This window comes from Pelmatolapia mariae, linkage group LG14 (genome assembly GCF_036321145.2).
Source record: "Pelmatolapia mariae isolate MD_Pm_ZW linkage group LG14, Pm_UMD_F_2, whole genome shotgun sequence".
NCBI classification, from domain to species: domain Eukaryota; kingdom Metazoa; phylum Chordata; class Actinopteri; order Cichliformes; family Cichlidae; genus Pelmatolapia; species Pelmatolapia mariae.
The window spans coordinates 23850526-23874970 of record NC_086239.1 but is presented as its reverse complement, the minus strand read 5'-3'; the positions used below and the strand labels follow the sequence as shown (position 1 = coordinate 23874970).

The following is a 24445-nucleotide window of genomic DNA, read 5'->3' as shown; positions in this document are numbered from 1 at the left end:
GAACCATGAAGAGGTCGCTAGAACAGCTGCAACCACCAAGTACCTGCAGAGGGTCAGGCAAGATCTGAGAAGTCAGCTGAATGGTAAGAACAAGATCCGGGCTATCAACACCTACGCCCTGCCCGTGATCAGGTACCCTGCTGGGGTAATAGGCTGGCCAAAGGAGGAGATAGAAGCAACTGACATCAAGACAAGGAAGCTCCTGACCATGCATGGAGGGTTTCACTTCAAGTCCAGCACCCTAAGGCTGTACGCTAAGCACAAGGAAGGAGGCCGGGGACTGGTGAGTGTCAGCACCACGGTCCAGGATGAGACAACAAACATCCACGAATACATCAGTAAGATGGCCCCAACAGGCCGCGTGCTCAGTGAATACCTCAGGCAGCAGAAACCCAAGAATGAGAAGGAAGAGGAGGCAGCATCATGGAAGGACAAGCCCCTGCACGGTATGTACCACCGGCAGATAGTGGAGGTGGCTGATATCCAGAAATCCTACCAGTGGCTGGACAAAGACAGACTGAAAGACAGCACGGAGGGACTAATCATGGCAGCACAGGAACAAGCTCTGAGCAAAGGATCCATAGAGGCTGGGGTCTATCACACCAGGCAAGACCCCAGGTGCAGGCTGTGTAAAGATGCCCCTGAGACGATCCAGCACATAACAGCAGGGTGTAAGATGCTAGCAGGCAGGGCATACATGGAACTCCATAACCAAGTGGCCGGCATGGTATACAGAAACATCTGTGCCGAATACAGCCTGGAAGTCCCGAGGTCAAAATGGGAGACGCCCCCTAGGGTGGTGGAGAATGACCGAGCTAAGATCCTGTGGGACTTCCAGATACAGACGGACAAAATGGTGGTGGCTAACCAACCGGACATAGTGGTGGTAGACAAGCAGAAGAAGACAGCTGTAGTGATAGATGTAGCGGTTCCCAGTGACAGCAACATCAGAAAGAAGGAACACGAGAAGCTCGAGAAGTACCAAGGGCTCAGAGAAGAACTCAAAAAAATGTGGAGAGTGAAGGTAACAGTGGTCCCAGTGGTAATCAGAGCACTAGGTGCGGTGACTCCCAAACTAGGCAAGTGGCTCCAGCAGATCCCAGGGACAGCATCAGAGATCTCTGTCCAGAAGAGCACAGTCCTATGAACAGCTAAGACACTGCGCAGGACCCTCAAGCTCCCAGGCCTCTGGTAGAGGACCCGAGCTTGAAGGATAGACTGCCTGCAGGAGCGTGTGGGGAATTAAAGCCCCTTGAGTCGACTGTTGTTGTAATTTGTTGAATGAATCACCACCTCCTTACCCACCACCTCCTTAATTGAATTGCATTGTTACATGACATGACGTGTTTGTATTGTAACACTGACTCTGAGCTTTGTAAATCATTGCCCTAATAATGTCTGTATATCATATGGCATATATTCCAAGTGCCTATATTTTGTCAATACAAACAATTGCAGTAAGAAACATAGTTTTAAAAATATCTCTATATAGCAAATATTATCACTCCGACCTTCAAATCAGTTTATTGGCCTTAAAGGAGAGGTCAAAGGTCAAATGTGACATACCAGACTTTTAGGAATCATATTTTCTAAGTTATAAAGCTTTTTTTTTTTTTTTATCAATTTTTGATGAATAAATATTTCAGTTGACCTTGAAAACCTTGGTGGATTCAGTTCAAATTTTAACGAATTGTTAACATGATCCCACCCTACACTCTACAAAGTTTAATCAGAATTCATTCAAAACTTTTTGAGCCATTACCTCGTTGGCGGGGGTGATAATGAAAATATAGGATGTGAATTTTCCAGCAAGTCAAATATATAATGTGAGAAAAAAAAACCCTTCTAATAAGATGTAAGAATAAACCACAGCATGCAACCTAAGCATTGATAAAGAGTGGAGTTTGACGCACAGGAGGGTGTTGCTAAAAGGATGGCAAGGACGCCACACAAAAGCCTTGAATTCAAAGCGGCAATAAAGGGTGGAGAGTAATAAAAGAAGTGGGGAGAAAGAACTTGAAGAAAGATGGACTAGAGAGTTTGATCCCCTTCTGAAAAAGACACTCCATTCAAGACTTTCTGTTTCACTAACTGCGCACCAGGGGTCAGTATAGCTCAACAATTAACGGGCGTGAACGCTATTGTTTAAAAAGACATTATTTTATTGCTTTTTTTTGTTTGTTTTTTTTGCATTGTACTGCTATTCTGGTGTTATTTTTAGATCAAATAAAAAGACATTCAGCTACTGCTTTTTGGATTTTAATAGGCTAAATAAAATAAGTAATGCTTTATAATCCGTGATTTTATGGCCTATGAGACAAATACCAGCTGCCACTGGTGCTTAAAAATCACACATTGAAAGCAATGGAGCAGGACAATGGGAATAAAAATGCCTCTTTTGTGTAGTGTTATCATCTAGAGCCTAAAAATATCCTTCCCTACTTTCAGCTCCAAAATCTTATTATTGCATTATATTATAATATATAATATTTTACATTATTTGAATTGTAATCTGGTTGTTTTAAGTGGACAGTAGGCCACAGTATATTAAAGGATAATGCTAATAATGTACTGTACAGCCAGCCGTTTCCTGATGATTGTAATAATGTTAATTATTTAGTTATATCAGCCGCCAGAATGATGTAGGTCAGCTGGAGAGCGCGCAAACACTACATTACCCAGGGTGCACCTGCACACCAACACAGTCCAGTCCCGTTCCAACAGACTGCGGTGTCTTACACTCTCCGCCCTGCACAGTGAGCTGCACCCCGATCTGCGCACAGGCGATGGGATCGCGGGCGTGGACCTGTTACCTGCTGCAGCCATCCCTATGATTAGAGAATCGGTGACGGGGGAAGCGCTCGCTTCAGCGTACGTGAACGGCACTCCGGCATATTTGAATGCAAAGTCAGCCCACAGACTGACAGCTCGGAGCTCGAAATATTTCGTCTGTTTGGTGTGTGTGTGTGGAGGGGGAAGAGAGAAAAGCCTTTTTGAATACAGTGGAGCTCCAGACAGCTGGTTGAAGCAGACTCCCTGAGCGCTTTTTCAATCTGACGCCAAATTGTGAGGACCTCGATGGGCCCCCTTACTTGGATGTAAACCGTACGCCCATGCGACGATGTCAGTGGATGTTGCTGGCTTCAGTTTCCAGGTTAGGTTACAGTATTAAAATTAAGCCATTTTAAGGCGGAACACGCGAGAGGCACCTGGATACGCTGCACCATTTTACACACAGGATTTTATTATTGTTATTATTATCATCATTAATATTAGTGGGATGCAGATGTGTCTTGATAGAGGAAAAATGGAGACAGTGGATTTGTTCATCTCGTTCTCGGTTCTCTGTAGAGCTGTTATACCGCAATGCCTCCATGCAAACCTCCGCTGACAGCGTTTTCCACCTTATGTGAAGGTTTCCGTCTCCGCTGAAGAAGTGGCGGACATTTAAAGCTCACACCTTCCTTACTCCGCTATAGATTCGGCGATCATGCGCGATAACAGGGCAACGGGATAATGATAAACGCTGGCATCTCTTTCCCGTCACCAGTGAGGAAGAATTTCTTGTCCAAACCGACGCTCGTCACCATCACCAATGCAGCCCAGCAGAGGCGATTAAACCAGGCCGCTGCACAGAGACGGAGGCGGGTTTGTTATGCTCAGACTTGGCTGGATGCTGAACATGGTGCCACTTTCTCAGCTCTGTATTGACTACCTGTCGCCCAGCCGTCGGCTCATTTCACTAATTGCCCAGCTGTCTTAAAATGGACGAGGCTTTTCTGATGAAGGCTATTCAGGGACACTGAACCGGCTCTTGAGTGGCCATGCGTGTAGGATTTAGCTTGGACCGGCTTGTCGGGATGTAGGGCGCATATCCGCGGATATTCCCAAACGCAGAAGAGAAAACAGCCTATATTCATGGAGATGGCAGGCGGTGGAGGTGCATCTATACGGGGCTGGATGAGAAATAATGAGGACCTCTGCGCAGAGGATTTCACTCAGCTCGTACACCCACAGCAGTTTGCCTAAGAGTCTATACAAGGAACATGTCTGGCAACCATCAGAGGTCATTCGGGCAAATAAATCAAAATTCTAACAAAATTATGAGCTCAGATTGTAAATGCTGGATTTTTACTGGATGGATTTAATTCACAGCTTATTAGCTGATCAGGACCTCTGAAGGCATCTCTCTGATTATGCTCCTTCACAGATAAATACGCTCTCCTGAGGCAGCTTCTTTTTCTTTTTCTTTTTTTTTTACAAGACAGTTTTGAAAACAATCAGTTTTTGGGGGGGCAGGTGGCATGGGGTTAGGATCCATTCTGTTTGACCTAATGTACGTTATCCCTGAATAAACTTGCCTTTGGGAATTCATGTTACTTCCACACTTTGTGCCAACAGCACAGCAGCAGCCGGTGACAGGATTTAGGATTTGGCACAGTTTCAGCAGCGATATGTGGTGATGGGGGAGAGCAGTCGCTGCTCTCTGACCCGCTGATTCCCCTCACCCCTCCTCCGGTGGTCGAGGGCAGCTCATCTCAGTCAATGGGCCCTGTATGGATTTTGTGCCTGAGTTGTTCGAGGGCAGGCCAACAGTGTCAAACAGCAGTCAGGCTGCCATGAACCCATACGGCAGAGCGAGCAACACAGCGGCCCCCCTGTCCTGCACCAGCTGTGGGGGCTGTTGCTCACCCCCTCCCCCTTGCCTCATTCCCCCTGGGCCCCCTTCCTCTACTACCTCTTCCTCTTCCGTGCCTCCAAACATGACCCCTGCGCCACCAATGTTTCCTGCCCCAGTCGTGCAGGTGGAGAATGGTAGCAGCTGGAACTCCTCCACCATCTCCTCCTCTGGCTCCCCAGACTCCCACTCTGGTCATCGAGGTGGGGCAAACAACCCTTACTGGACGGCGGTGTTTGACTATGAGGCCACAGCTGATGAAGAGTTAACCCTGCGGCGTGGGGACCTTCTTGAGGTTCTCTCCAAGGACTCTAAGGTGTCTGGAGACGAGGGCTGGTGGACGGGCAAAATCCAGGACAAGGTGGGTATCTTTCCAAGCAACTATGTCACAAGGGGAGACACTCCCAATTACCAGCAGCTGACTTCAGGTGGACTGGTGGCAGGTGGGGTGGGTGATTGTCCGTTGGAGATTGACTTTTCAGAACTGCTCCTGGAGGAGGTGATAGGAGCTGGTGGATTTGGAAAAGTGTACAAAGGAGTGTGGCGGGGAGAGGAAGTAGCCGTTAAGGCTGCCAGGCAGGACCCAGATGAGGATATCAGTGTCACAGCAGAGAGCGTGCGGCAGGAGGCCAGGCTGTTCTGGATGCTCCGGCACCCCAACATTATCGCGCTCCGTGGAGTCTGCCTGAAGGAGCCCAACTTGTGCTTGGTAATGGAGTATGCTCGAGGGGGGGCTCTGAACCGAGCCTTGGCTGGGAAGAAGGTCCCCCCGAGAGTTTTGGTGAACTGGGCGGTCCAGATTGCAACGGGGATGGACTATCTGCACAACCAGGCGTTCGTACCCATCATCCACAGAGACCTCAAGTCGAGTAATAGTGAGTACTTCAAAGTCTTTTATCTTCTCTGTAATCAAACAAAGACACTAAAACACATTTCAAATGTGTAGTTGTTGGAAAAAAGGTTTTGATGTAATGTACATGTACTGAGACAGAAGAATAGAGCAGAACTCAATGGTGGATAAACACTTTAAATTGTTATGATGTGAGATCAGCAGGAGGAGTTTGCTCAGCTGTTGTGTTATCATGCAGCTGAAGGTGACTGGATATTTAGATTATGTTGACATTATGCTGAGATATTGTTTGCAGTACTGCAACCTTCAAGCTGACCTTTGTGTATGCTGGATGTCACTGAACTTGCAACTAAGAGCTCAGTGAGGATACACACAACCTTACATAGTTCTTCTGTTTAGTTCCTCCGTTTAATATACACACACTTGAGTTATAGGTCAAATCTACTTTAATCTAACACAAAGTCACATAGAATTCCTCATTTATTATTATTATTATTATTATTCGAGATGTTTGAAACAGGTGTTCCACTTCATTCACTTGTAAGTAGTGGCAATAGAGGATTTTAAACAAAAAGTGTGACTATATTATCATCAATTTGCCTAAGGTTTTGTTTCCTCCCTAAATTTGTATGCATGGCATTTTGGAAGATTCAATTTAGTGTGCTAATTACAACTTTACTTTAATAATGACTGACTCAAGGCAAGAATAATGTGATTGATGCAGTCACAATCTATTGATCGCCGTATCAGGGGCATATTATAATACGAACAGCATATGCAGGACTCATCCAGTGTACATCGCAGTGTTTTACTAGAGAGGAGAACACATGCCACTTTTTTCTTTTTAAGAGTAAAGACGGGTGAACTAGTCTCTAATCTGAGCAAGCTGTCCATCTCTGCACATGAATATGCAAAAAGTCAAGATTTTTGTTGCTGGAAGCTTTCACGTTTCCATTTGTAATCCAGGTTATATTGACCAGTGGTGTTTGATCATCAGGTCATATAAAGAGCAAAAAAAGAAAGAAAAGCAAGATGGGATTTGCAGAAATACACTGGTTAATAATTAACTATTGTCTGAAGATGATTATCTGTATGTGCAGGCGATGACCAGAAAGCAGAATTCATGGTCTGAATTAATATATTTTATACATTTTTATTTAGTAGGGATGCTTCCTTTAACATAGTTCCAATACAGAGCATGAGTGTTTATAGCTAGTTCTAATTTGTATTCATTGTCTCTGGATGGAGTTTTGCATCTGCAGTACACAACTAAAATTTTACTGTGATCAATTGTATAAAACCACAATTGGAAAAACCTAACAGATTAGATTAGACGGGAAGGACTTAGCTTAACATGATGACTGAAATCAGGTGGAAATGGCTAGCTGGCCCAAGCTAAATCACCCTATCGGGACCTCCAAGTACACACCAAATAATCATAACATTAAAACCATCTACCTAGTAGTGCTGTGCTATACTGCAGATTTGGATATAGATCAGATAATAAGTAAATACAGTCCAGTATTGCTGATATCAATACTGATACTTTGCCAGCATAAAGGTAACTTATATTGGAGATCACAGTGTGTGATATTTGGATCGATCTGCCTACATCTACTACCTTGTATTGTGTACATTCACCGTTATACAACAAACCAGCACTGACCTGTCAGGGACACCAGACCTCAGGGGTGTCCTCAGGTGTCTGGCACTGTGACACTGGCAGCAGATCCTTTGGGTCCTGTGGGTTGCACTGTGGCACCAAAATTGACCTGTAGCATCTTCCAGATTCTCAGTGGGATTAAAATTGTAAGACTCAGTGACAGAGATGGTTCCTGAGCGTTTTTGTTTTGTGTATGTAGGCTGATGCTATGGCAGTGTCTAGGTACATGTGTTCTAATGAGATGATCACTGTTATTCACTTAAACTGTCTTGCGTTCTGTAGCTGCGGCTCATCATATAGAAGCTTGTTTCAGACTCTCAAACCCCCCCCCCCCCAAAAAAAAAACAACAAAAAAACAAATTTTGCCATCCGTACAATAAAATGTCAGGTTTCAGTTATTTTTCTCAGACATTTAAGTAACTAAGTCATAATTTTGACTTATGTAGGGCAAAAATGTTTCTTTTAGTAGATGAAACAAGCTTCCACGTTGTCATCATCAGCAGAAACCAGTAATTTACAGTATTTCAGAAGAGAAAGAAACACTTCAGACTGGTGAGAAATAAACACTTGCAGAGCAGCACACGGTGCTGTGCTGCTGTGTTAAATGGTTGTTCCACATTGAATATTGACATGTTTACAGTCTATATGTCAGATTTGTGGTCACAGCTATTGCAGTCAGGGCTGCCCTGTGTGCAATCCACCAGGGCAAATCAGCCCTCTCCCAGTCACTGCAGAAATGTGATCGTGATGGTGTTATCACTGGATTCCAGTATTTGATGTGAGGTTTTGGGAATGATGACACTAGAGAAGAAACTTAAATTGATCCCAGCAGGGAGGCTTTAGTCCTGGTCTCACTTTGCCATCTTTTCCCTGTCATCTCTCGCTACACCTCCTACTGCTCCTCATCCTCTTCCTCCTCCTCCATCCTCCCCTCCTCAAGGAGAGCAGTTTTGCTCTGCAACTCACTGAGCTATTTTTGGTCCTTTGTGCTACTTGCTGTTTAAAGACGCAGTTGCAGTTGTTGGTGCATCAAAGAAATAATACACAGCAAGTGCGTCTGTGTGCAGGTCAGGGACGGAGAGTGTTTATTTATCCCAAGTGACATGAGTCATGGGGGAGGGACAGTACAAATAAGGGTGGAGTATGTAGGATGCTGACTATAGACCTTTTAAGCAGGAGAGGTATGAGTAGCAAACACACTCGTTGCTCATGTGCTGCTAATCTTCAGTCCCTGTCTCGGTCTTCATGAGTCTCTTACTTTTCTGTCATACGTCCTCAGTTCCCTCTCTGCCGTCTCCCACCTCCTCTCTGTACGGCTCAGGCAGCAATGATGCGGGAGCTGATGTGTATTGGACGGCAGAGCCCTGGCAACAATGCCATAACGCTGCCTTTCCATGGTGACATGGGCACTGCTTCTGTGCTACTGAGTCATACAGCTGCTAGCCGCTGTCAGCTGCTGGGTAAAATGTCAATCCCCTAATTTAGTCGATTGTGTGTGCGCGTGTGTGAAAATAGCAGCTGAAGAAATGCAGGAAAATCTCAGGGAGGGAATGTTGGACTCTCTTTTCCCTCCGGAATAATGAATCTTGCCGTAAATGCAGGGTGCTAATCGTTAAGCATGTGATTATATGAGTCATACCCGGACTGGTGGGATGTTTGCATTAGCCTTGTGATGCCCAGAAGGGAAAATCTTGGGAAGAAAGTGAGACAGAGGAGAGAGGTAGCAGGTCAAAAGATTGGGAGGATAAGAGGGTGGAAAAGATCAGGTGGTGAAGAGAAAATAAGCTGGAGTGTGGAGACTGATGGGAAAAAACAAGAGAAGCACAGCATGGGAGGGGGGGATAAACAGTGGTTCATCTCAGTTTAGGGTTACACCTCAGCTCATTGTCCAGGTGCGCTGGTCTCAGGTGTCCTCTTCAAACCGCCGACCACTTGGCAGCACCGCGGTTACAGTACAGCACAGGCCCCCGAGCCTCTCCACCACCTCCCGTTTCCATACTCCCAAAGAGAAAAAAGAAAAGCAAGGCAAAACGTGACACTTGTGAAATCAGTGTTTGAAGCTTTGTGCAAGTTTTCTTTTCTTTTTTCTTTTTTTTTTACAGCAATTTTATTTTTGGCTCAGATGCTTTCTTCTAAATTTATCCTGAGTGTTTGCAGCGGGTGTTTTTAACCTGCTGAGTGTCGCTGTCGTTGTGGGCCCACAGCGAGCGGGTGAGTCTGTGTAACCGGGATAATCTGATTACCGTGACCTCCTTAGAGTGATGTCATAGCATGTTTGTGGGTTGGCAGGTCATCGCCCCCGCGGCCATGCCTTACCTGTTTCTCTGATCCTGGATCAGCCTCTAAGTTTGTTTAAAGCATAGGGCACCAGTCGCCCTCGCTTGACTCAAGTGTAGAATTAAAGGAAGCAGAAAAGATTTAGAGTATCGATATCTGGGCAGCGGTTAGCACTGTTGCTTCACAGCATGAAGGTCCTGGGTTTGAATCCACCATCTGGGCGGGGCCTTTCTGTGTGGAGTCTCTTCTGGTACTCCGGCTTCCTCCCACAGTTTAAGGCATGCAGGTTGTGGGGTTAGGTTAACTGATGATATTAAATTGACTACGAATGGTTGTCTGTCTCCCCATGCTACGCCTGGCGACCTCACCCTAATGCAGCTAGGATAGGCCCCTGGACAAATGGGGAATACAAACAGTCTCAAGATGACCTGGGGAAAAAAAAGTTTATGATGACATTATTTCTGAAGCAGAAAATTAGTCAGGGAAATCAAGGCACATTTATTTAATGCAAAAGGATGACCTGTAATTTTAACTTAACTAAACTTTATGCTGGAATGTAAGACAGAAAGAGGAGACATTCTAGAAATGTTTAAAAATATCCAATTTTTGGAGAGATGTTTTGTTTTTGGCTTGTATGGGGCAATGGTTGAAGTGATTTTGCCCACGTCACCCCGCCTGTGTCTCCTTAGTGACCGGGGCAGTCCTACCACAGCTGAATAAGTATGTAACTGGAGTATTGATGGTTGGTATATAAGCACCAATCCAGTTGTTAATCAGCCTCATTTTTTTCCCTTTACTTAAAATAAATGTTAATGTTTGGAGATGGGAGTTGAACCACAGTGATACGGTGACATCACAGGTGATACCCACAAACATCATCACCTCTGATGTCACTGTACAGAGCCCCGTATGTATAGAGTGTCAGTGATGTACATAAACCATTACTCAGACTTATGTAGTGGCAGTGGGAGTGAAACAGAAAGCAGCATTAACCCAGCGTCCAATTACTCAGTTAAACTGTAACTTTCAACGAGTCCTCATAAGTGGACTGTATTAAAAATGTATATTTTAATAAATTAATTAAAAAAAAACAACCTGAAATTAGCTGGGCCTTCAATATCATTTAAATAGATGCTGATGACAAAAGTTTGTCTCAAATGATCTGTTAAATTGTGTTTTTACTTTGCTTCAGTTCAACCAGTAGTCCAAAACCTTCACAGTGAGTCCAGCTCCACACGTGTTCAGGGAATTGATTCATAAAGGTTTCAGGGCTGACATCATTAGGTGATAACCACAATCATCACAAACATCACATTGGTGTTGTTAGTGGTTAACCGTGAACCACAGGGGTGACATCATATCTAATTTTGGACTACTGGTTGCACTGAGGCAAGGTAAAAACACAATTCAACAGATAAATTGACAGATACTTTGAGCTGAGAGTTTTGTAATCAGCAGTTTGTCCAGCTATATTGAAGGTCCAGTTACTTTTCTACCTTTCAACCATCTAATTTCAGTCTATTTTTTAAATCAGAGTCCAAAAGATACATTTTTTTAATATAGTCCACTTACAAAGACTGCTTGAAAGTTATAGTTAACTGAGTAAGTGGACATGCCAATGCTTCTATTTCATTCCCACTGCCACTACACAAGTCTGAGTCATGGTTCATGTACATCACTGACACTCTGCATACACAGAAGCAGTGAGTCAGCTGGAGGTAAGACAATACAGGTGAGCAGATCACCTTTCTTTGCACAGCACATATCTGTGCCTGTATCCTGCTCTTACGTACAGTAAATGCTTTGTAGCTTGACTGTGTTACACTGTGGACATTTACAATATTTGTCCTTTGCTTTGAACTCCTGTTTGATACCATTATTAAAAGTCTGTAACATATAGGTAGCTGGTGGTTTTCTGGCCTCAGATGAAGCTCCTGTAATGTTTAACCATGAATGCAGAGGCTAATACTATAGACACACACATACACAATAAAGACAGAGCACGGTTGACAGTACCTGCTGTTATGACGGCAGCAGCTTCAAATGGAAGCCATGTTTACACAGTCAACAATCACGTGAATAGCGGGAGACCCTTGTCCCAAAGCTGGCTTGTCGAGTATTCTGCCTGAACTCGGAATATTTAAATTATAAAGCAACATAACAATAATTAATTCAACAGATTTGTTTTTTTGCCTTTTCTTTTTTTTAATTTGATGTGTTACACTATAGCGGCCATGACATCAATAACAATACTTGCGCGCAAGTGCTGTAATCGCTACTTAAGATTAGCAAGCTGAGATATGGCATATAGCTGCCGTCATTGAAAAGCCTGTCTGGCTGTGTGTGAGAACCAAAGAGCGAGTCTGTTGAGGAAAGGATTAGAGTGGTGGCCAGTGTGGGCTGCTAATCCCTCAGAGAGACAGAGCAAAGGCCTAGGCTGTGACTAACTGGGCTAGTGTGAGCCAGCGATGCTAGGAACTGGGCACAAAACTGTTATCATGCCACAGCCTTCGAGACTGATGTGTGGAAGTGCACCCACAGCCACTTCGTTAGGTACAACTGTTCAACTGCACAATAAAGTATCCGACCAGTCAATCATATGGTGGCAACTCGGTGTATTCAGGCATAGAGAGGTTACAGGAGAATAGCTAGCCGGGTTTGAGCTGAGAGGAAAACAACACTAGCCTAAATAATAATTCATTATAACAAAAGTATGCAGAAGAGACTCTCTGTGTTGAACCTTGAAGCAGATGGACTACAGGAGCAGAAGACCACACCGGGTGCCACTCTTGTTAGCTAAGAGCCGGAAACTGAGGCTACAATTCACATGGACAGCAGAAGATTGGAAAGACTGTCTGTTCCTAAAGTCTTTATTTTTGCTGTACCATTTGGATGGCACAGTGACAATTTGGCGTAAACTACATTAAAGCATGGATCCATCCTGCCTCGTATCAGCGATTCAGGCTGCTGCTGGTGATGTAACGGTGTGGAGCATACTTTCTAGACACGTTATGGGCACCTTTGTATCTACTGCAACAATACTCAGATTACCTGAGTACCAAAATCTCTGAGGACTGTTTCCAGCACCTTGATGAGTCCATGCCATGAAGAAATAAGCCAAGCCAAAAGCTTCAGCTTAACTTTCAGTTATTATGAGATTAGTTGGTATTTGCACACTAACTGCCCGGTGAAGCTCGCAGACAGTGTGGACACTTTTTCTTTTTTTTCTGTGTTTGTTTGACTGTCGGAGTATTGCATTCGGTCTTCTTACTGTATCATCAGGGTGGTTACCACCTATGAAAAGTAAAGTCCATATCAGAGGTTTCCAAACTATCAGGGAGGTTCAGAGTGAGGTGAAGATACTGTGTGAGGTACATGCAAAGCAATGGGGAGTTAGTTTACATGTTTTAACTTCTGTGTATAATTATGATGTTAAATACTGTATAAATAGATAACATGAGATGTGCTTCCCTTTCAAATTAGGCCACACAATAATTTTATGTGTCACATATGAAAATATTAAACCAATAGCACCAATAGCACCAATAGCAGCTTTCAGTGTATGACTTTATAAAGAAGACAGCTAGTACAGATGATTTTTTAATGTTTGTATTATTAATATTTTATTAATTGAAATATTTCAATACTGAATTAAAATACAAACAGTAGGAGGACACCTTCTACCTGATGACATGTGACTTATGATAACATGGCATTAACCAAGGTTTATTTTTTAAAGACCAGTTCCAATTTTACAGCTATAGTTTAGGTCAAGGATAATATTCGTGATACAGGTATAATGGCTTCATGACAGCTAATGTAAAAAAAAAAAAAGTCTTTAAAGAGAATCCACTATGTTCCTTTATGAAACAATGAGATCTGTGTATTTGCACCTAATTCCTGTGACTACTCTAGACAAACAGTTTAAGTCATTTGTTTTCCTGTTTGCTCTGTGTGATGTCATGTAGAACTGTTATCCTTAATGTGGTCATCTTGTTCACACAACTCTGGCAGCGAGCACAGAAGCCCCACCCACCTGCTGTTCAAACCTTCTGTTAGTGAGTGGCAGCCAATCAGAAAATAGTGAAGGAACATTAAAAAGCTAAACAGGTTTATTATGAACTGTAAATCATTCAAAGCTACTCTAATGGAGTTGGAACCATCAGAATATATCCTCTTAAAGTTGGAAAATTAGGTCTGCTATGTCAAGTTTATGACAGATTAAGGATCCTGGGCCTCATCTTAGGGTTTAACAGCAAATCAGAATATTAAGAATTTTTTTTTCTTGGAAAATCATGCAACCCTTCGAGCAACAGCTTTGGTAGCCCTGATCAGTGTCAGCTGATCTTAATCTTAGGCTACTCAACGTTTGGGTTTGACAGCCTACCTGAGAGGCAAAAGTCAGGGCAAAAGAAGTCAATAATTTGGTTTGTATGAGGCAACTATTTAATCTGAATTTTTGCATTACATTTAAGATGTAGGAATAAATTATGCCACTAGATTAGGCTGTGTTTTAAATTCTGCATGTCTCCAAGCTCGGTGCATGTACAGGGAGTATGTAGGCCTGCGTGTGTATGGAGGTCGGGCTGCAGGACAAAAACTCACACTTGTGCTATCACACATGTACACACACACTTATGTACATGCTACAGCACAGCAACAATGACCCCATTCTCACACAGCAGCCCAAGACAGAGCAAGAGCAGAGCTCACAAAGGCAGGAGTCACTGCAGCGGGAACGGGGGGCGAAGGATGGGCGATGCTGGCAGTGAGGGTCGACTGTAGGCTGTGAATAGAGAGATGGATGGAAGCAAGGCAGGATGGGTAGGAGAACAGAGCAGGAATGCAGTGATTGTAGAGAAACCCCTGCAGGCTCGGCAGGGAATGGGAATAGATAGATGGATGGGGGAGGAAGGGACAGGCCAGTTTGAGAGGAGGTCAGACCAGTTTTCTTTCCCTCAGTAAGGGAGATACAGACTAAGGCTAACATCGCTGCTGCACTGAAGGCTGCAGTTCTTTATGATCTGTGTCCATATATATGTAGGCCTCATTATACTGATAGACTTGGAGTCAAATGAGCAAATTGTATAACACGTGCAGGTTTGTTAAAAGTGAAATCATAATAATGGCACTTACATTTTCCCTAATTTTGCTGTATGTTCAGCAACGTCTCCCGACTGAAATGCAGACATAAATCAGAGCCTGATCGCTGTGTGCCCCTGACAGCTTTATCTTTAGTTCTCCCAGCTGTGAGAAATTTGGATGTTGCTTTAGATTAGCTGTTCAGTTTTGATAACCATGTTGGCTGTTGTATACAAACCTGTTTTTATCATCTGCAGAATATTACCCGTCTTAAATTTACTGTATCTCATTGTCAAATGGAACTAATTAAATATGCTTTTTATAATTCATTATTCCTCTGGCAGAGCAAATAATCTCTGGATTGCTTAGAAATCATCCAGGAGTTAGCTTCTTCTCCCCAGGTCCTCTGAAATATCTTGTGTGATAACGATTCTGTCCTCCTTACATAGGTCTATGTTTCAATCCCTATATTGGTGAACTACTAGATCCAGGTCAGCTGAAGGCAGATGATCAGTGCTTTTAGATCCAGGTCGAGGATAAAAGGAGACTATGCTCTAGAGGTTGTCTCCCCAAGTTGTGGAACTAGACTTAAAATCAGTGGACACTGTTGCTACCTTTATAAAAGAAACATACCTGTGCAAGTTTGCTTTTAAAAAACTCTAGCAATGAAATGCTCAAATTAAATACAGTTTTTAAGTTGCACAATCTGCAACAGTGTGTTTACTTCATTGTTAATTTTGGTATCAAATTAGTTAAAAACCCTCATATGTTTTGGGGGCTGCTTTGTCCGACGATGTCTCATTGATATTAAACCTACGATAGATAATTTTTGCAGCTTTGGCGAGCCTAAACGGCATTACTGTAGGCTTTACTGTTTTGCTTGTAACCTAGCAACCTCTATCAGCACGTCACATGAAGCGATGAACACACTACCTAGAGGCATCATTATAAATTCAGTCTTTCATTGCCACATCCAGTCCTCTTTACGCACTACATTACAAACAGCAGGGTGGAAGGAGGATCCATGAATGTGCTCGTTGTTTGTACTCATTGTCCCTCCGAAGGATCCTTCCTCTTTTCTGTGCTAACCTTATGGTCATAGTAGTTATATTTTTCTGATAGACCAGTGTGTGTGGTTGTTTCTGGTTTATTTTTAGATCACAAATCATTTTTGTGCTGTTTTTGTACTGTAAAATACTACGCAAAATCCTGACATTGCCACTTTAAACTCCAACGGCACAGTTGAGTAGTAGGCTAAGGTCCTAAGAAAAAAGTAAGCTGGATAACAGGCCTCCAGGTTTTGTTGCTTACTGATCAGTAGAAATAATTAAGTCTCTTCAATCCTGAAGCTCTCTCCATCGTGTGAATGCTTGTCCCAGGCTAACGCCTGTTTTGTCCCATCTTCTCTCACTCTCTCTGTTAGGACAAATCCAAAAGAAGCTCTTTCTTCTTTTGGATGGATACATTTACAAAGTTGTTTGTATATCTTTCATGTCAGCCAATTTAAAGATATCTACCAGTAACTCTGAAGATAAATCTCTAGAGTTGTTTGCAAATTGCTGACATACTTCCTCTTTGTTGCAAATAAAATATTATTTAGTGAGGGAAAATTTCAGCCTGGTGACACCAATTAAAGATTTATTGAGCTTTTACAAACACGTGACCCCTAGCTATGGGATGTTAACTTTTTAACATGTAAAAATCGAATTAGGACCTAGTCACGCAGGCCTAGAGACCAGTCTGCAACCATTTGGCAACCACCCGTTGCTAAGGAAAAATGTGTATTCCCCAAGCAATTGGCAAAAACCTCCTTATGATTGCTTTAGTTGCTAGCATGTAGCTGTGGTTGTAGTTTAAGTGGAAGTGATGAACTTGTCTACAAACACTGTTCAGCTTCTCTCTTAGCTGCAGTGAAACTTTGAAAAGTGAGACATAAATCAGAAATCAAGACTGTTTGCCAATTGAAAAGTTCTCCCTTTTGAAACATGTTGGTTGCAACGCTGAGGCACAAGTTCTGCTCTGAACGCAATTAGTCTAGTAACTAGCGAATATTTGAAGACAAACAAGAACAACGGGCAACAACGGCAAGTTTTCGGTCTTTATGACTCTTACCCAGTGACCTCCAGGAACCACTGCCAAACAGTCAGCAGGTGGTTGTATCAGGTCCGAGGTGACAGACAACTTTCGAGCAATATGAGCATTAGATCATGTGAGAGCGCAATCGGCAACCCGAAATGCAGATGTGGTGTCATTTTTCTGTGGTTGTTAAAAAGAAAAAACATAACAAACTTTAAAGTAAAAAGTCAAAATGCCTCTTTTAAGCAACTCTGAAGCTCACAAAAAATGTGAATAAAAAAAGAGGTTTTTGTGTGAGCTATCTCATCATCAGGGAGCTGTAAACTTATTTTATACTCTCAGAGGTTTCCTGACAGCTACAACAGCGATATTGATTTCTCCACTCACAGAAGCCTCAGTGGACTCTCCAGACATGATGTAAAGTGCAGAGGCTGATTTAAGTTGTTCTTCTAACCTCTTTTTTGTTCTCTGATATTGCCTATAAGCTTCTTCAGATAAGTCTCCTCCAGCATTATTGTGTCTTTAAAGTAAATTCTTTAGTTTTTTTTTTAGGGAGACCGCTTCATTGAGCGTTTAACCACTCATATTTTAAAAAATGCATATTTGGATACAAATGATTTTATAACCTGCAGTTTATTAACTTGGCAGTTTACCTTTGCTAAAGACTCACTGGAAATTGAGAAACCCAAGAGTTATAGTGCCAACCGTATATTTGTATATATATCACTGTGAAATTTTTAATTGTGAAGATGTTTACTATCATGGTTTTTAAGAGGAACTGCTCTTCTGGTGTGACCTAAATAATGGAAGGCTTTGGTTATATTGTAACTATATTGTAATTTTTCACTTCGAATCACTACATTCTGATGTTTTTCTATGAATTACGGCTAATTCATAAACTCCAGTTTGTTCATGTAAATGGTTACTCTTCGTCACAAACTTACGGTTAATTATGGAGTTCAGCAGGGTTCTGTGCTGGCACCAATTCTACTAGCATTATACACGCTTCCCTTAGACGGGAATATTAGAAAGCATAACATACATTTTCACTGCTATGCAGATGACAACCAGCTTTATCTACCCATGAAGCCAGAGGAGAAATTAGTTAAACTGCAGGAACGTCTTAAAGACATAAAGACCCAGATGACCTCTAATTTCCTGATTCTAAATTTAGCCCTAAAAACCTTAGAAACATGATGTCTAACCAGATAGTTGGCATTACCATGGCTTCGAGTAACAGTGTGAGGGATCTGGGAGTCATTTGATCAGAATATTGTGAAGTCACAACTTCTTTACATTTTGGTGTTAAAATGTACTGAAATACATACTTAAGACTTAAAAATGTTACTGGTCTTATTTGGGGAAAAAATGTTACAAGTGACAACTAATGATTATAATATTTGTCCTATATAACAGAATTGGTATGGTTATAATTGTAATGAGCATTCCTGTATAAAATATATTGAGGTGATGAATAACTCCATTTGGTCATTTTAGCTGCTGAACTAGCTTGGCTGCTTGAGAGTTAAATTGCTAAATTATTTAAATTGCTGAATTCAAGGTCAGAGGTCAGGTTTCTGAAAATCTTTTTAGTGGGATAACTCAAGAATGTGGTGACGTATGATTTACGAGCTGGTACCAAAGGTGTGTCTACTAGGAGGCTAAGGGGTAGCACTGACAGTCGCCAGTATTTTTAATGACTTACAAACATTTACGTCCCACATAATCATTGTACTAACAAAGCATTAACAAGGTGTATAGTGATATGTATATGTTGTGATCGCCCAGAAAAGTACAATTAAACTTAGTTCCCTTCATTAGCAATTTAAATCTGTTAGTCATAAACACAAAGCTGTTTGATTACCAGAACATTTTATTCAAACAGAATGGGAACATCCTGACTTTTAAACAAAATCAGCTTTTATCCAGTGTTATTGTATTTTTCTTACATTTAATTCACACCATCAAGAATTCTGGATATACTGTTACTGGATATTTATCATACATCTATACATGTTAATAAGTACTCAGTCTAATGGTTAATTATTCTGATGATTGGCTTACAAAGTTTTCAGAATAGTTTGGTGAAAGGTAGGAGACCTGTAGTTGCAGTAGTAACAGCGTGCCACACTGTGGATTATTGGAAGGACTTTGGACTTGTTCACATCTCGCCGACACTGTGTGAACTCAACCACGCTGCTAAAACACGTTTATATCACCTCGCTGTCAGAAGGACATGGCGCTGAGCCTCGGTCTGTCTCTATGAGTGAGAGACAAAGGGAGAGCTGCAGTGAAACTGCTAAATCGAATCCATCAGTGCCTGCACGATTACGAATGATGCACCCGCTCGTCACGATTGCTTTCTCCACTGATCAATAAAACTCTGATTTCAAGCCGGTTAACAGTTATGACTCCCTCCTTCACTGACACACATTTACACGTCCCCAAGCTGTATGACGGTGTACATAATGCACTGCATAATGTAGCTGAGTAACAGGTTCACTCAAATTCAGGGATTCTGCTGAATTTGAGTTTAAAAATGATAAAGAATGCAACTTCTACAAACAAATGTACACAGTGGATTGCTCCACCATACGTTAAAGACACATGGATTTCAGCGGACAAAGTCATAAAGATTTACACTGGCACGTCCTGGGCTGCTTAGTGGTCGTTGAGTTGGCTGTTAGAGAGTCATTGTTGTTTGCCAGCAGCCTGGCACGGAGAGTGGGGAGTCGGGCTAAGCAGAGAAGGCGCTGGGTGTCCCCTCCGAGCCGAAGGTCCTTCACCCACTTTCATAGCAGAGTCATGTGAAGGACACTTCAGTGAGACGGCAGACAACACGCTGCGTGTTTGGAGCGAAGAGCTGAGACTCAGTGCGAGCATGTAATGTTTTATTCAACATTTACATTCACTGCTGGAGAGATTTAACGTTTTTCTGTGTGATACATGTTGGATGATTCCAAAACAAACCACTGAGTACTCAGGTCCATCCATAACTCATGAAACTAAACATAAATGTAACAGATGATGTGCACAGTCAGCAGCTTTTCAATATTTTAAAGGTGATCCATGTGAGACAACTTTAACTTCAGTTTTCCGTTGTCAGCTATACACAAAAAAAGATGTTTAACTTGAGGAATAGTTGATAGGATTTTAACTGCTTTAAATAAAACACATTTGGATTGGATTGAGGTTAATTTCAGTTAATCATATACTTTTACTGATTTTTGTTTAGTTTAACACTAATCACTTCCCAGAGTTGGTCAACTGTCTCGATTCTTTATCTATAACCATTTGCTTACTGTGTCAGCCATTAATCCATTCATTATTTTTAGTGAATATTCTTTTTAAGACCTGCTTATTATGTCGAAGGACCAGTTTCAATTGTTTCTCTATTAAGTTCAGTTAACAGTTAACAGTTTTAATTGTTTATCCGTACTGTTAGCTATCAGCTTTAGCTATATCTTTTATATCATTAGCTAACAATTTGAACCATTTTCAGCAATTCTTTTTCTTTTCTTTTTAACAGTTTTTATATATTGTCAGCTAGCGATTTCCCCTTTTACCTTTAGCTATTTTTATGTATAATTTTGACTTTCTATTTTAACTGTTGAGCCACTTTTTTAAGCTGTTTAGCTGTTCAGTGTTTTTTTTTTTTTAGCAGTTGTAAGTATAGATCCATTACTTGAATTAGCAGTTTTTAACTGTTTATCTATATTGTTAGCTAGTTGACAATGCTACCTTTAGCTTACAGTTTTCAGTTAGCATCCATATCTTAAGCTAACATTTTTCTAGGTATTTATTAATACTTTTTGCTTGACATTTACAGTGTTATCCCTTTTTTCAGTTGATTTATTTTATACTTTAAACAGTTTACGGTTACCATTTTCCAATGTTTCTAACTTGCCACTAATTTTTTTTTTTTTAGCTAGCTATAGGGTTGCCAACTTTCCCATTTTAGCTGGGACATGCCATTATAATGAGCAAAATTTGCTTGTTCCTTATTGTTCCTTTATCATTATTTGCAATGTCACATACAGAGCATATTTACACTATGTCCAGCTGGTTGTGCATTATGCTTCTGGCACACCAGAATGTCCCTTATTTGATAGTTAAAAGTTGGCAACCCTAGCTAGCTATATCCACAATGTTTTGTTTTTGTGTTCTTAGTTTTGATCCTTATTTCCTGCTTATCTGTTACTTTAAGTTAACTGCTATCAAACCTTTTCAGGTCCGGTTAATTCTTTGTTACTGCAGAATGGCTATGACTTGTTTGTAATAACTGTGTTAGGGGAAAGAAATGCTAATTGTTTGCATCTAATGTCAGTAAAATGTTGCTTTTTAACTAAACAACTGTGAAAGCTAAAACTTGTCATGAGTTAGAAAAGCTCAAATCTCTCAGTGAATATTCCCGTGCTGTAAGTACGACCATTTTCATATCATACACACTCAAAGATGCAAACACACACATACATAGACTCCATGCACAAAAAAGCCACCTCATTTAATACCTCCATCTCTTCTGAGAGAGAGGCTGCCTGGTCACACGAATCTGGCAGCTGCGTTTGTGTGCAGACAAAGTGAATAGCTGCAGGGTGAAACTGTGCCACTGTGTGGCTCAGGATTGGAGTCTCGATGGCCTGTGGTGGTACAAGTGGAGCCAAGCTGGGGTATCGATGACATGGGAGCATACTCACTACAACCTCCGTATCAAAGCACTGGGGAATGGAAAGAGACCCAGGGATTCGATGCGCATCTGCTGTGCTGTTGCAACAGTTTTTAGTTAGACTAACAGGCAGAAATCATTTCCACACTGTCTCATGAAGCTTTTTTTCTTTATTAAGATAACTAATCTGGGGTTTTATTTACGTATATATTGTAGGGCATGCTGGGAAAGATGTGCATCTTCTTATGGTTCAAATCTCTTGAGAGGTGAGAGATGTGAGAAGCCAAAAAAAACCTTAAAAAAATGGAGAGACCTATCGAGGTACAAAGACTCGTGGTATGTGCTGCCAGGATAATGACAAAAGCATTCCCTCCAGTCATCTCTCTTTACCTTTAGTAGCCCTCATCTTTTCATCCACTCATTTCCCTCTCTCTCATAGTGCTTGTGCCTTTTCTCCCCTGCATCTCTCCTTCACTCTCCTCCTTTGCCCTCATTTCTGCAGCTTTGTTCCACCCTACCCCCCTGCCCCATTCCTCATCTTAAACCATGACCCCCCCCCCCTTGCTTCCTCATCTTCTTACGCCCCTCCACCCATTACTCTGCACGAACACAGTCTATTTCTCCCTGTTTTTGACTCCCTCTCCACCCTCTTCTTCCATTTCTTCTCTCCGGCGTGCTGTGATTGTAGCCAGGCTGGCGACAGCTGCAAAAGCAGAGAGTGGAGCGGTAGGCACCAGCAGTAGGGGAGGGAAGAGGGCTGGAGCTGTGGGGAAAAGAAGTGATGTGAAGATGAAGACGAGGGGGCGGTTACTTCTTCGTTGGTGAGGTTTTGATCTTGTAGAAATGAAGATGAAACAGGGTGGGTCTGCAGGCGGGGGCGGGGAAGTGGCTGCTCAGTAATCCCATGGGCACGTACTTCATCTGCGTTGATGCACATCAGCCTGCTGCTGTGTTGGTGTATTATTTATTTTTATTTTTTTTGTCATGCCGATGTGCTGAGGCAGGCGGCGGGGAGGGTGCTCAGGTGTTACTGGAGTGACAACAAGAAGCTCTGCACTTGCAGGAGGATGAGGAGGTAGATGAAGGTGGTTGGAGATGTGCATCGGGGTGCTGACTAGGTGACACAGAAGCAGCTGTTATCAAATGCAGGCTACACCTGGTCTGCAGGGGAGAGGGAGAAGGGGCTGTAAAACGAGGCTGATAAGGGAAAAGGAAAAAAGAAATAACTCGATGAAGGATGGTCTTTGTTATTTGGCTGTACCTAAATGGATCTCATATAATAAAATTCAACAATGTCACAACTGTGTGGCTCATATCTGACTAAATATTTAACCCCAAAGGCCTGTTTTGAACATGAGTCAAGAAAACAACATGAATTAAAATTTACAAACATTTTGTCAGATAAAAACAACACTGAGAACTAAGCCAGCAGCTTTGTGAGACTGTATATAAAAGAGGGACGCAGCCCATCGACTGCTAGTTTCTGGAATTTTGGTTGTTCCTATCCAATTTTATTCATTGATTATTCTTTTTCCCTTTAAGCCAGGCATGATCATATTTGGAAGAGCAGTTGAAGGTTATCAGCTGAGGCTATTGCTAGCTTGGGTGGCGAGATGTGTGATATTAACTGGGATGCTAATTTTGGCTTAAAACAAAATATAAATTTTGGAAAAGCTGATCCGCTGACTACTTAGTGTGTTTGACTCCAGCCAGTGTTGTAACTCAGAGTGGCTGTTGTTTTAACATCACATCTTAATGCAGTGAACAGGTTAACTAGACTTTGTCCCACTTTGTCCCATTTAATTTGTTGGGATTTGGTTATCTTACAGTTTTTATTTGAGTAAAGAGGTTTAATCAGTACTTTAGCTTTTACTGGAGTATTTTCTAACTAAGCAAGTATCTGTTTTTCTACTTCAGTGACAAATGCTGCAAGTTGGGGATTTAAAATGAGCCTATATGAAGACTAACTTGCGTTTGTATCCTGCCTCTAGTGGCAGCTTTTGAAACTGCACCATCCATGTTAGCATCTGTTCGTGGCTTGATTTAGACTCATTGCTTTGAAGTAAATGCAGTCATCAGACTGTTAACAAATTAGGTTTGTGTTAGATTAGACATTTTTTAAACAAGTGTCTGGGAATTAAAGAAAATGCAGTGAAACCGCCTTAAGAAAACCTAACCAGTATATACAAAAAATGATTAAAATAAAAAACAAAATGAAATAAAATGATTAATTAAGTAAAATTCCACATGCTGCTTGGCTGAAACAAAAATTAGAGATCAGGGCTTGAGAGAGATAAAATGGTATCTTTGAGGAAAATGTGCCGAGTAGCTCCTTTTGAATCCACCCTGAGTATCTGGTTTACACATATATAAGTATTCTGTTTGTATAATAAATAACATCTACAGATACTGAATGTTTAATACAAAAAAAAACAAAACAGACAGGATTGGTGGCGTTTAACTTTTAGTTTTGCAGGCATGGAAAACTAAAGTTTCACTTGATGATGGTGGTCCAAGGTCACAGTCAGTAGGCATTTATAGTTTGGGGTAATCTATATTAAACATGAAGATTCAATTTAAATTTTAACCATTTATCACCGTTTTACAGTCAAAATGATTTACTTGGCGGCTAGAAATGTCACACTATAATGGCTACGCACCTTCATGAATATGATGCTGCCCAGATTAGGAGATAATGTGCTGAATTTAAAGGAGCATCGTACTAATCACTACTTGGCTTCCAGGGAGGGGGTCGTAGTTTCCTGATGGTTTTCCTCATGGTTGATTTTCATGTGGTGTAGTTTCCTTTAAACCGATGAGGACAACGGTAAAAATGGATCCTCATAGGAGCGTCAGGGTGTTCATACCCCAGTCACCTTTTCTTTCCCAACGTCACTGCTCTGGTTTGTGACCTTTCCCACTTGTTACCACAACATCAAATTAATGACACAGCAGTGTGGACTGAATCCAGAAATTATACATGTGATGCAAGAGATCGAGCCTAACGCCCCCACTGTTGATGTTAAAGCTGAATCATTCAGGGCACATTTGCATTTGTGAATTTCCTCATCACTCCGATATCAGCTGGATGTGTCCAGGCTGCTCTCTGGAGGTCAGCTTAGGATGCAGTTGATTTTTAAATTTTTTTTTTTT

At 41.8% G+C, this 24445-nt stretch overlaps 1 protein-coding gene across 1 annotated transcript in view; it reads left to right on the top strand.

Annotated features, from left to right (window-relative positions):
• Positions 1–2756: 2756 nt before the first annotated feature.
• map3k10 (mitogen-activated protein kinase kinase kinase 10) overlaps positions 2757–24445 on the top strand; it is a 45103-nt gene continuing 23414 nt past the window's right edge. The window contains exon 1 of the mRNA XM_063493472.1: positions 2757–5553. Coding sequence (XP_063349542.1) covers positions 4557–5553 — 997 coding nt within the window. The 5' untranslated portion in view covers positions 2757–4556. The remainder of the gene's footprint in view (positions 5554–24445) is intronic.